This window comes from Myotis daubentonii, chromosome 1 (assembly GCF_963259705.1).
Source record: "Myotis daubentonii chromosome 1, mMyoDau2.1, whole genome shotgun sequence".
Lineage (NCBI taxonomy): Eukaryota > Metazoa > Chordata > Mammalia > Chiroptera > Vespertilionidae > Myotis > Myotis daubentonii.
The window spans coordinates 44,782,097-44,794,675 of NC_081840.1; the positions used below are offsets into that span (position 1 = coordinate 44,782,097).

A 12,579-nucleotide genomic window follows, 5' to 3' on the forward strand; every position below is an offset into this window, starting at 1 on the left:
TTTATCCAGCAAAGCTATCATTCAGAATAGAAGGTCAGATAAAGAGCTTCACGGATAAGAAAAAGCTAAAGGAGTTCATCACCACCAAACCAGCATTATATGAAATGCTGAAAGGTATTCTTTAAGAAGAGGAAGAAGAAAAAGGAACTCTTACCATTTGCCACAGCATGGATGGAACTGGAGAGCGGATAAATACCACATGATCTCACTCATTTGTGGAATATAATGAACAACATAAACTGATGAACAAGGACTGATCCAGAGACGGAGAGGCATTGATTGGACTGTCTGGCCTTGGAGGGAAGGTAGGGGAGGGTGGGGGTAAGGGGAAAAGATCAACCAAAAGACTTATATGCAAGCATATAGGCCTAACCAATGGACACGGACAACGGGGGGGGGGGGGGGTGAGGGCACGAGCGGGGGGGGGGGGGGGGTAGAGGGTAACGTGGGGACAAGGACACATATGTAATATCTTAATCAATAAAAATATATTAAAAAAAGAAAATGCAAAAAAAAAAAAAAAAAGATGGTTATAACGTTCTCCTGGGTTTGGAATCTACTCAATTACATGCACCTGATCAAGCTTTGTTTCCTTGCTGCACCTCCCGCAGCCTATATCCCTTAGCCACATGGGACCACAGGTTCAGACCATAACCTGTCCAAACACTGTAGCTGCTCGCCACATGGTTCCATCTACTAAAGCAGTGGTTCTCAACCTTCCTTATGCCGTGACCCTTTAATACAGTTCCTCATGTTGTGGTGGCACCCAACCATAAAATTATTCTCATTGCTACTTCATAACTGTAATTTTGCTACTGTTATGAATCATAATGTAAATATCTGATATGCAGGATGTATTTTCATGGTTACAAACTGAACATAATTAAAGCATAGTGATTAACCACAAAAACAGTATGTAATTATATATGTGTTTTCTGATGGTTCTAGGCGACCCCTGTGAAAGGGTCATTCAACCCCCCAAAGGGGTCTCGGCCCACAGGTTGGCGACCCACAGGTTGAGAACCGCTGTACTAAAGGATGATGGACAGGCTCCATGACATTGATCACTTGACCCTAGTCAGCAAGTGGCAGGTCATGCAGGGGGGTTGGTAGTCCCCAAAGATCCACTCACCGGCTTGAAGAACCTTGTGCTCTTGTGCATGCCCAGTACTTGAGTGCCGCTGTCTATCTGCTCATACTGAGCTGCCCCAATCCCACTCACATGCCCAGTTTCCTCTCTGAGTCTGAACCCCAGAATCACTGGAGCACAAAGGTCAATTACCCACCTCATTGTCTCCAGGCAATAGGGTGACCAGCCATTCCAGTTGCCCAGGGCTGAGGGTTTCTTAGGATACGGCACTTTCATTGCTGAAACTGGGACAGCTGGTCACCACGGTAAGGCAGGCAAGTGAGACACCTGTTACAGCTCATTTCCGATGCCTCCTCTCCCAGGAAGTCTTGCCTGTCCTCCTTTGCTAGGACAATCTTCCCCTCCATTGACCGTTGCTTGTGCCTGTCCATGCCTGAGCTCCACATTCATCTCTACTCCAGGATTTGAGTGAATGAGGCAAGAGTTAGAGGACATCTTGTTGTGCACCAGCTGAGGAGTAGAGTGGGCAGTGGCAGCAGGCTGGGTGACCTGCTTGCGGCTCTGCTATTCAGCTCCTTTTCACAGCTATCGAGTGAATATCTGCAAAGCTGGCTCAGATATCCTCTTTGAAACATTTAATTACATATAACGATCTTGAAGGCTGTCTGTCACCTCGCAGGGAAACATTTCTTTTTCCTGTTCCTTCTGAAGTTGGCTGCCTGAAAAGTAATGAAATTGAACTGAAGATGAAGCAACCAGGGGTGTAGGCAGTATTGATCGGGAAAAGCAGTGGGAGAGAGAGATGGGAGGGGTGACTGAAAGATGGAGCCAGGGAGGGGCAGGAAGTTAGAAGACATGTTCATAGAAGGTGAGGTGCAAGAGGTGAGAAAACTAATGAGTCTCTGAACGAGAGGGAAAGGTAGAGATTGGAACAGGCTTGGGGAGGTCCCCCAGAGGAGGAGGGCCACAGAGAAGAGGAGTAGCTGACCCTAAAAAGGGGCCTGGCGGAGAGGAACAGAGAACGCCAACGAGAAGAGCTTAGCAAAGGCAGAGGGAGGTCCCCCGTGGGCAGTTCCAGAAGGTCGATACAGGAGAGGGGCTTCGGGGGCATTGGTTGGAACGGGCTGGTTGGGACTGGGGGAAGCATTGAAGAAGTCAACTTCTTAGCCTGTGTGACTGATTATTCTGCTGGCTTGGGGAAGAGCTGATGGAGGCTAGGAGGTGCCAACGCTTCCACCAGATACCCCCTCGCTGCCGCCTATTGGGGGAGAGGGAAGCAGAGATGGAAGGCCGCTTCGGCTTTGTTCCCCCGCCCCCATCCCAAGGAGAGTCCACTGGGCCCTCACCCTGACCCGCTCCTCTCTTGCAGGCTGCGACAGCGACCACTGGGGCCCCCATTGCAGCAACCGGTGCCAGTGCCAGAACGGCGCCCTGTGCAACCCCATCACCGGCGCCTGCGTGTGTGCCCCTGGCTTCCGCGGCTGGCGCTGCGAGGAGCTCTGCGCGCCCGGCACCCACGGCAAGGGCTGCCAGCTGCCCTGCCAGTGCCGCCACGGCGCCAGCTGTGACCCGCGCACCGGCGAGTGCCTCTGCGCTCCCGGCTACACCGGTGTCTAGTGAGTCAAGTGGCAGCAGGGTGGGGGAGGGGGGAGGGTCCCGCTGACCTGTTGGCAGCTGCATGGTATCCACATGCTCCTTGCAGGTAGGCAGGGTGGTGGTTAACAGCTGGAAGGCCGGGTTAGTCCTGGCTGTAAAATATCCTGGTCTCTCAGCCTAAATCTGCAGAGGCTAAATGCCCAGACCTTGCTCACGCCATGGGGTAAATGGTGCAAGCTGGGACTATGCATGGAAGGGCGGGCGCTCCCACGCCCAGAGGAGCTCACTACATTCCTCCCAGGAGTCCCTTGCTGGTCAGGGCCAAGATCTTACCTTGTGATTCTCTTCTGATCATAACCCACATGCCTCTGCTCACCTGGGTCCTGCGCTTCCAGGCCACTTAAACCAGAGGTGAGGGCCCTGGCCAGATACCATGCATAGATTTGGGTAGTTTACTCTGCCTGTTCCTCTCCCCTACCTCCTTCCTTCAGACCCCACATAGAGACTCTGGCTCCTTGGAGAGTCTGTATTGTCAGGGGACCTCTAAGACTGCTTTGTTGAGACGCACTCAGAGGCAAGATTGAAGTCTTTCTCTCTCTCTCTCTCTCTCTCTCTCTCTCTCTCTCTCTCTCTCTCTCTTTCTCTCTCTCTCTCTCTCTCCCTTGCGCGCGCGCACACACACACACACACACACACACTCATTGAAGCCCTAGATCCTGATTGAGGGCGGACCCTGCCCCCATGTCTGGCCAGCTGCAGGGCTAGCTCCAGCCAGAGGCCAGGGCCACTGGACTAAGACCCAAGGCCACGACCCCATGCCCATTCCTACACATGAGCCTGTCGTGGCAACTGGGAGCCTTCCAGAGCCTGGCCTGGGTGTGCCCCAGATTCTCCCTCTCTCTGAATCTGGGCAAACTCTTGAAGGCAGGATCCATGGCCACTTCTGTGTCTGTGCCCATGCTGTTCCTCCGCCTGCCATGCCCTTCCATTCTCCCAGTGAAACGAGCTTCAACTTCAAGGCCCAAGTGGAAGGTCTCCTTAGGGAAGCCTCCCTCAGCCCTCCCTCCCAGAGGAACACTGTGTTTACACTGAAAGCACCTACGCCCTCCCACAGGTCCTGGCCCAGGCACACAGTCCAGCTCATTATGTCTGAGCCCTGCTTCCCCCTCCTGGCAGGAAGCAGGACTGCATCGCAGCTGACCTGTGCCTAGTACACTAATTCCCAGGGAGCCCTGGAGCGTTGGGACCGGCAGCACTGGGCCCAGCACTGGTGCTGCTGCATCTAACACCTCTTCTTCCCCACGCAGCTGCGAGGAGCTGTGCCCACCTGGGAGCCACGGGGCTCACTGTGAGCTGCGCTGCCCCTGCCAGAATGGGGGCACCTGCCACCACATCACTGGCGAGTGCGCCTGCCCCCCAGGCTGGACGGTAAGTGGGCCCGGGTGGGGTACTGTAAGAGGTCCGAATGTCATTCACTAACACCCTGGAGGGCTAAATTCCTCTCCCACCCTAAATAGCCTCCCTCCTATTTATAGTCGTAGGATCATTAGACACTGCCTTGGACACAGCTTTGAATCCCAGGTCTACGATCTAAGTGCTGTGTGTCCCGGGGCAAGTTACTTGACCTCTCTGAACCTGTGGTCCATCACGTGATAAGTTGTTGAATTCTTCTCATAGATGGGCTCTGTCTTTGGACATAGGTACTCACTTGAGCTGCCATGGGTTCTGGGCCAGAAGTGGCAGAAAGGGCATGGTGTACAGATGGAAGAGGTAGGGAGACAGCAGGGTATGGATCACCTGCATTTGCAGAACTTCAGGTTCCCAGCCTCCAACCCCTACATTCACACACACACACACACATTCTGATTCTGTGGACTCAAGAATCTGCATTTTAACAAGTGCTCCAGATGATTCTGATGCAGCCTCAAGCAATCCAGGTCTCGTGTCTGGGAACCACCCTTGTGGGAAGGTGGTGGGATTTATAATTTCACAAGCCTAAATTTAGGCCTCACGTTCAATGCTGTCCCTATAAAAACCCTCGGATACTCTGGTCTCTGCCTTCCCATCTGCAAAATGGGCATATCAACAGGCAGCCCTGCCCTCCTTCGCTGCCGTGGCTGGCAGAGGCTCAGAGGAGGCAGTGCATGTCCAAAGTGCCTTGAAAATGCAAGTGCTCTGCACGTGTTTGTGTTATCTGGATGCCACAGACAATCCACAGCCGCCTTTTAGCCAAATGCCCCACATGCCCGTGCCCCTCCTCACTGTCCATAGACCCACGCTCCTCAGAAGCAGCGAGTCACTGACGTTCCTGTTTGGGGGAAGCTCGGTGACAGCTGGGGGCCTCATCCTGGGGTCTGAAGCTTGGCAAAGCCCCAGAGGACAGGGCTGCTGAGCAGGAGCAGAACATTTCAGGAGGCTGTGCCTGTCTAGGTCACGGGGCAGACAGGAGGGACGCCTGCAGGGCCCATTGACACAGGCACAGGTTGGCCAGAGTGTTTTAGGGCAGGAAAGGACCTGGGGGATCATCTGGCCCAGCAGCACCCAAACCCGGCTGCACACTAGAGTCGCGGGGCCTGTGTTAAACGCAGATTCCCAGGCTCCACCGGAGACCTTGTGGGGCCCAGTGAACTCAATTTTTAATAAGCTCCCGGCTGATTCCGCGGCAGCCAACTGTGTCTGCAGCTCTGCATTTGGAAATAATTGATCGAGACCATAGGAGTTCCTTATGTGTTTCACAGAATCCTTGGGTTTCTTGGGGGTGAGAGTGGGGGCGGGAGCCTAATAATTAGGACTTGGGCGCCCACACACTCCCACTTCTCCATTTTAATCTATGCGTACTTTCTCTGTTGAGGTTCTAGGGGAGACTTCTCATAAAAACAGAGTCGCTCAGCTTTAAAAAGGTTTGAACACCACTGGTCTATTAATACCTTCCTTTCTCAGGTGAGGAAGCCAAGACCCAGAGAGGGTAAGTGACCTGCCCAAGGTCACACTGCTGGTTAGGAGGGAGGTGGAGCTAGAAACCAGGTCTCCTGACTCCTGAATCCCAACCCTTGGTGTCTGTCTGTCTGTCTGTCTGTCTCTCTCTCTCTGTCTCTTCTGAGGAGACAAAGGGGCTGCTGCCACCTCTCCCAAACCCGCCCACCTCTCCCACCTGACCCACGCTCTGGAAACGCCTTCTTATCTGCGGCCAGCTTCCAGAGTCCCAGCACCCTCCGCTGGTCCTCAGAGGCCCAGCGGCAGGCAGTGAGGCCAGATCAAGATGATCAGGACGTGGTCCCAGAGAACAGGCCCGGAGCCTGTAGAGGCCTCTAGAGAGACTGACGGAGGCTGGGGATCGAAGCTGGGGAAGGGAGGAAGCCAACACATGGAGAGATTTGTTTTTGTCCCCAGCACAGTGAGAGGTTTGTTTCCTCCAGAAGACAGGAAACTGTCAATAGAAGCTTTGGATTTGGGGACTTTATGTTTTTAATTTTATTGTAGACGATTGCATTTCTATTTTTGACACAGCATTTAACTTGCCGATTTGTATGAATTATTAATACCCCTCGGGTATGCAGAGTCCCGGTGCCGGAGGCCCCTCCCAGAGAGGGTTGGGGCCAAGGAGAGAGTGCTGGGCAGAAGGGTCCTCCCTTTTTCCTCCTCCATGGCCTCACTTGCCTTTGGCCCTGTTTGTGTTATCTGGGTGCCACAATCAGATCTAAAGACCACAGTTGCTAACTCACACAGTGCAGCTCCCCAAGGAACCGAGGCATTGTGCAGAGCTGGAGAGGAGCTGCCAGGAGCCTGGCCCCCCGCCCACTCCCCCCCGGGGATTCCTGCCACCCGGCCCTGAGTGTGCCCACGGGACACCTCACTTGCCCAGCTGTGCTGAGCCCATTCCAGTGGACGGCTTTGCAAAGAGCCTGGGGAATTATTTCCTCTCTTTTTCTGAGCTCTCAGACCTTTCAGAGGAGAGAAACCAGGTGTGAGTAGCTTGATGAGAGCAGGCACTGCAGATGGACGTGGTCGCAGGAGATGTGATCACCCCCATTAGGAGTTCCCAGTCTGATGGAGGCGCTCAAGCCCAAGGAGGGGTGTAGGGGTTAGAGACCTGGGTTGCCTGCAGTTGGGGAATATCAAGCATTCATTCACAAGGATCCCTGATTCCCCCACGAAATGTTGGAAGGAAGCATGCTGTGCTCCAAACTTTCCCACTGGGCTCCTCAGGGAGCCTTGGTCTTGTGGTGTGTGTGTGTGTGTGTGTGTGTGTGTGTGTACATCAGGGTCCCACAGTGCTCGGCAATAGGGAGATAGGAGGTATAAGCGCTCCCCACCCCCAAGAAGGCTCAGCATGGTTTTTCAGGGTCAGAGTATCCTTGTCCACCCCAGGGCTGCAGAGGACGACTCAGAGGACGGCCAGAAAGACTCCTCTCTTCCCTCAAGAATCCCTAAGCTTGCGGGGTGCAGTGAGAAATGCAGGCCCCTGCCACACCCGGGCTCCCCCACCTCCTCCAGGAGGAAGAGGGGCCCCTCCTCTGAGTAGCTTTTCCCTGCCGCTCTCCTCACACACCCACTCCTCTCGCTGTCCTTCTCCCCCTCCCCCCCCACTCCTCAGCTCCTCGCTGTCTGACTTATGTGTGCAGGAGACATCTGAGCTAAAAGGCCTCCCACTTCATTCATTACAAGTAAATTGAATGATATTGAAAGATGTCTCTGGTCAGCAGGATTTTCCTGCCTAAACTAGCTGCCTCAGGGTTGGCAATTATCGGTGCTTAATAATTGTGTGTTGAACTAATTGATTAATTAATTGTGGGAGAATCCTCGATCTCCATAAGGGAAATAACTACCTCTGGCCGGGGAGAGGCTGGAAGGGCAGCAAGAGACAAGAGCAGGCCACGATTTCTGCTGGATAAAGATCTAAGATTCATGTTCTATTTTAAAAGTTACCTAATTATAATACCACACGGCTAATACTAAGGGAAAGGAAGTCATGCCCTGCCCCACTCACAAAGCCCCCCCCAAAGGCGACCACCCTCAAATCTGTTAGTTTCTCCTGGCATTTTCCTCCACGTTTCTTCATACAACTCTACGGATGTTCACTTTCATGAGAGCAAAGGTTTTTCTTCTGTTTTCTTTGCTCCCTGCATTGTTCCTTTTGTCTATTTGTCTGCTTTGGTCTCCTTTCATGTTAGAGCCTTCCTGTTAGACGTCTTCTAACAAGTCTTCTTCATGTTAGAATCTTCTTTCATGTTAGAGCCTCATTTCAAATACCTGGTGCTCCTTGGCCACCTGCTCAGATTTTACCATGAGCCTCAGAAAAGCTGGTTGGAAGCCTGGGTGCAGGGATAGATGCCAGGTGTGTTGACTGATGGGATCCTCAAATATCAGAATCCGCAGGTCTTTCCTTCTGAGCTCTCCGTGTCCCTGAAAGGAATCCTCCAGAATCCTGCCGCAGGGAGTATAGTATGGGAATCTGCATTCTAGGAGCTGAGCAAGGAAGAGAGCAGAGGGTCTGACCCTTCACAGGAAGAGCTCTGCAGGATCCCCGTTTCCCATGGGACCCCACCCTCGGCTTTGAATCCCTGTGTCCACAGCCTGTGTGGGCCAACCTTGCTAAACTGCCAGTCTTGGGGAGCCATCTGTCTATTTGAAAAGAGGGCACAAAAATCTGGGGTCTGCTTCCCTCTTTTCTTTTTCTTAATCCTCACCGAGGATATTTTTCCATTGATTTTTCAGAGAGAGGGTGGGAGAGGGAAAGATAGAGAGAAATATCAATATGAGAGAAACACATCGATTGGTTGCCTCCTGCATGTGCCCTGACCAGGGCCTGGGCTTAGAAGGAGCCTGCAACCAAGGTACATGCCCTTGACTGGAACCGAACCCGGGGCCCTTTGGTCCGCAGGTCGATGCTCTATCCACTGAGCCAAACCAGCTAGGGCTAATTCCCTCTTTCATACATTTTCAAATAGTACTTACACTCTGTTTCATCACACCTGCACCTTGGCTTTCCGAGGCTCCTGCTGTCTCTCTCTGATTCCTGAGCTTTTCTGAGGTTACAGAGCAACCTGGTGTCTTCCCACACTCCCTTGCAGGCACTTGGCATTGCTGAGAAAGCAGAAATCTCAGCAGTTCTGTTCCTCCATCTGCTTTTCCTTCCAGCAGTGACATCTCTCACCCTCTATAGTCTCCCCCCCATTCCTTTGGTCCTTATAGGTTTATATCTCCCCCTTTACTCTGGAATTAGGTGGGTTTGGGAAAGAAGTGGAGGTAAATGCATGTTCCCAGACCACCATGTTCAATCATAGTCTCTGTTTTTCCTCAGCACTTTATTGCGTACCAATGTGAGAGCACTTCGCACCTGATACTTTAGCTCCCTGCTTTGCCTTGTCTCTCTCCCCAGTAGACTAGGAGGACAGGAATCAAGTCTTAATCATATTTTTATATCTTTAGTGTCTAACAGTGCCTGGTATGTAACAGCCACTCAGTAAATAACTGTGTGCTGAATAACTACATAAACAAATTGGCCTCAGCCTGCCCATCTCTAAAGTGGGGCTTTGGTATCGTGATGTCCAACTTTCTATGCTTCTGTGGTTGGGGAGAAAGTTCCACTAAGGAAACGGGGTGGTCGCTTAGGCTGTAGCCACAGTGCCACTTCCAGGAGAGAGTGGCCTTAGGACTGCATCTCAGAAGCACCACCTATGCTGTCTTTGCTCCTCCGTTTCAGGGAGCAGTGTGTGCCCAGCCTTGCCCACCAGGGACGTTTGGCCAGAACTGCAGCCAGGACTGTCCTTGCCACCATGGAGGGCAGTGTGACCACGTGACTGGGCAGTGCCACTGTGCAGCGGGGTACATGGGGGACAGGTAAGGATGATGTTAACTCTTGTCCTTGCTGTTCATGTCACTCATTTGCACGGCAGCCTTGCAGAGAGCAGCAGATATGTACCAGCCCACAGCGTCCTCCTGCCAGCGTTCCTTTCTCAGAGAGCATTCTGAGTCCTGCCAGGGAGATTTATCAACTCTTCCTTCCTCACCCTTGGGCTGCTGAATGTAGCCCCTCCCCCAGCCCAGGGACCTGAGCCCTGAACTTGCAGCCCTGGGGAAGCAGGTGAGCACCTACCAGCCACTCTCTACTTTCTGCCCTCCTGGAGGGAGACCATGGCACCAACAATGCGAAGAAGCCAAGAGTGCCAACTCATTTCACACATTTTGCACCATTTCTTCTAGAAGTGGGTTTGTATTCCTCATGTGAGTTCTGCCATCAGTTTGCATCCTCTGAAGGCCTATGGTCTGAAAGCAGACCAAACAAGAACACCAGTGTCCTGGGATCAAACCAGCCTTGCAGAGTGGGTAATCCACAAAACACATAACTAGGAAATAACTGCATGGGCGCATTTGCCACAGTAGGAGGGATGCCATGATGATAGGATAGGGTGCTATGGAAGAATGAGAAACAACCAGTGGGCGGGACCAGGAGTGTCCCAGTGTCTGGTGGTGAGTAGACTCAGAGCTGGAAGAGGGCATTTGCCCACAAGACTGGGGTCAAGCCTCCTTCCTTGCACTCCCATCCACATGTTTCTCTTTGGGCAGAGAGAGGAGGCCCTCAAACCCCTGCCTGGTTCTGGTGACCCATGTTTCATCTCTGGTTCTGGATTTGCTTGCTCTGCCCAGACACGGTGGGAGGAGAGGAACGTTTGTCAGCCATTCCTCCGCCTCCCCTGTCCAGGTAACATCAGGAAGCAGAGACGGGGCCGAATCAACCAATGAGTCCTTCTGCCTCTGACCGGCATAACTGGGCTCCTCCAACTCGCACTAGAGTCAGCCCCAAATCCTCATTGATGGCCAGAGTAGAGCTTTTCCGTTGTTAGCCATGGGGTTGCTTTCACCTCTTTGTGAGCCAGGGTTTATCTCCATGAGCTTCGCAAGCGCAGAGCATGGGGTGTAACAGCTGGGGATCCCTCCCTCCATGATCGCTGTCAGAGACTAGGTCCCTATGGGAAGGAGGGGAGGAAGGACTGAAGCACTGAGCCCACCTTCCCATCCTCACCATCTTCCCCCAGGAAGGAAACTCTCAGGATGAGCCAATAGGGTCAGGAGCGGGAAGTTGGGAGCCAGGACAGGACCCCTTTGTTTCAGCCACTTTCACAGGATGGGGAATGTAACCCCCTTGTTGGAGAGGAGCAGGCCCAGGGCTCCAGCTGACTGGACTCAACACCGTGGACCCTGCTTCATTGGCATTCTCCATTTTCAATGCCAGGATGTCCCAAATGGAGAAGTCATCCATCCCTCTTCTTGTTGGGGTCCAGCCCTTGACCTTGGAGTGGAGAGAAATCTCAGAAGCCTCAGGGTCCTCTAGCAAGCTTCACCAATCGAACAACAGAGAAGAGTTCAGTAGAAGGACCGGGTAACACTGGGTTTCCCACCACAACGGGCTGCCTGGTGTTTAATATTTTGTAAAATTGCCTCCATGAATTTTGTAGGTGACAGCTGCATTAACCCACCCCACATCATCACGAGCATATTAAAACTGAGTGGGTGTAATAACGCAGGCTCCCCGGATAGGCAGAATCCAGTGCAAATTAAACACGAAACGTAACGAGGGCTTTGCAGCTCATTTTGTAATTTAATTGAGCAATGTATCTGGTTGTTAATGGCAATATCAGACACATTAGATTGATATGTTGCAAAGGAAGGATGTTTAAGTAGAAAACTAATTCCTGCTGTGATTACCCTTCTGTTCCGCAGGCCCCGTTATTAGCGTGCTTTGTGTAAAATTCATTAGCAGTCGTTGCTTGATCTCTAAATAAATAAGTTATTTAAATTGTGAGTACGAAAAAAAAAAGAGGCTGATTATGTAAATGGATTAGGTTGTCAATATTTCATTTCCAGATCCTTTTTCTGGGCTGTGGAGTCAATCACTTCATAAACATGGCAGGTGGGGAAGTGCCCTGCAGAAGAGGCTCCCTGTCCAGGGATCTGCCCTTCCTGCTGGTGGGCGGGGCCAGGAATGTTCCAGTGAAAGGGAAGAGGGGTCAGGGCGCTTGGGTTTCTTTCCCTGATGGCTGAGACATCCGAGGGGAGCCAAGCTCCGCGACTCCTGGAAAAATCCATTCTGAGGCAGAACAGGACTGGCGATTCATATAGTGATTTTTTTTCAGCTCTTCAATGTTCTGCGTCCTCCCCTTCTGCCTCAGTTTCCCTCCTTGCCTCCTGCCTCCTCCCTGTCTTCCACCTTCCATTCCTTCTCCAGACCTTCCCTTCTTTCCTCCTCTTCCTCCCTCTCTTTTCTGTTCTCTTTCCCTTCATGAGGCCTCAACTGGCAAAAACGCAGCAAGATTTGCAGGAAGATGATCTGGGATCATCTCAGCCACATGCTGGCTTTATGAGGTTGGAGCAGTCACCTCGCCTGTCGGCATCTCCGCCTCCTCAATCCAAAGTGAGGGTGCTGGGAATATCTGCTGCTTTGGGGGCCTGGGGACAGGCTTTGGGAACGAGCAGCTGGAAGCCCCTCTCTATCTGGCGCCTGGGGCTGCAGTCATCATGACCCCTGTGGCCCCTCCTTTCGCCACAGTGGCGATGAGAGGTGAGACTGGGTGGCATCTTCCTACGAAGGAAGTCCGGGGGCTTGACCCCAGCCACCATCTCCTCCCTGTCGTTGTGGGCTCGAGGCAACGAGGACAGGGACAGACAGAGACACCCCCTCGTGTCGTTGCCAGGACTCATGCCCAACACCCTCTGCTCTGTTCCCCAGGCACTTGCTGGCTGACCCTCCCACGTCACAGGGGTCTGGCCACTGACCCTGACAATAGGCAACCGAGGTCACCCAGACACAGGTCTCGAGCCCTGCGGTGGAGAGCATGGTTCTAACTCAAGACTCTCCAAGATTAACAAACTAGGGCTGTATGTTTTAAACATCG

At 52.5% G+C, this 12,579-nt stretch overlaps 1 protein-coding gene across 5 annotated transcripts in view; it reads left to right on the forward strand.

The window, feature by feature from the left end:
• Positions 1 to 12,579, forward strand: part of MEGF11 (multiple EGF like domains 11) — a 348,251-nt gene that overhangs the window by 271,116 nt on the left and 64,556 nt on the right. For all 5 annotated transcript variants that reach the window (XR_009453016.1, XM_059697712.1, XM_059697722.1 and 2 more), the window contains 3 exons: positions 2,460 to 2,706; positions 3,994 to 4,114; positions 9,390 to 9,526. Coding sequence is in view for 4 of the 5 variants with exons in the window: in XM_059697712.1 (XP_059553695.1) it covers positions 2,460 to 2,706; positions 3,994 to 4,114; positions 9,390 to 9,526 (505 nt within the window). In the remaining variant the exon portion in view is untranslated. The remainder of the gene's footprint in view (positions 1 to 2,459; positions 2,707 to 3,993; positions 4,115 to 9,389; positions 9,527 to 12,579) is intronic.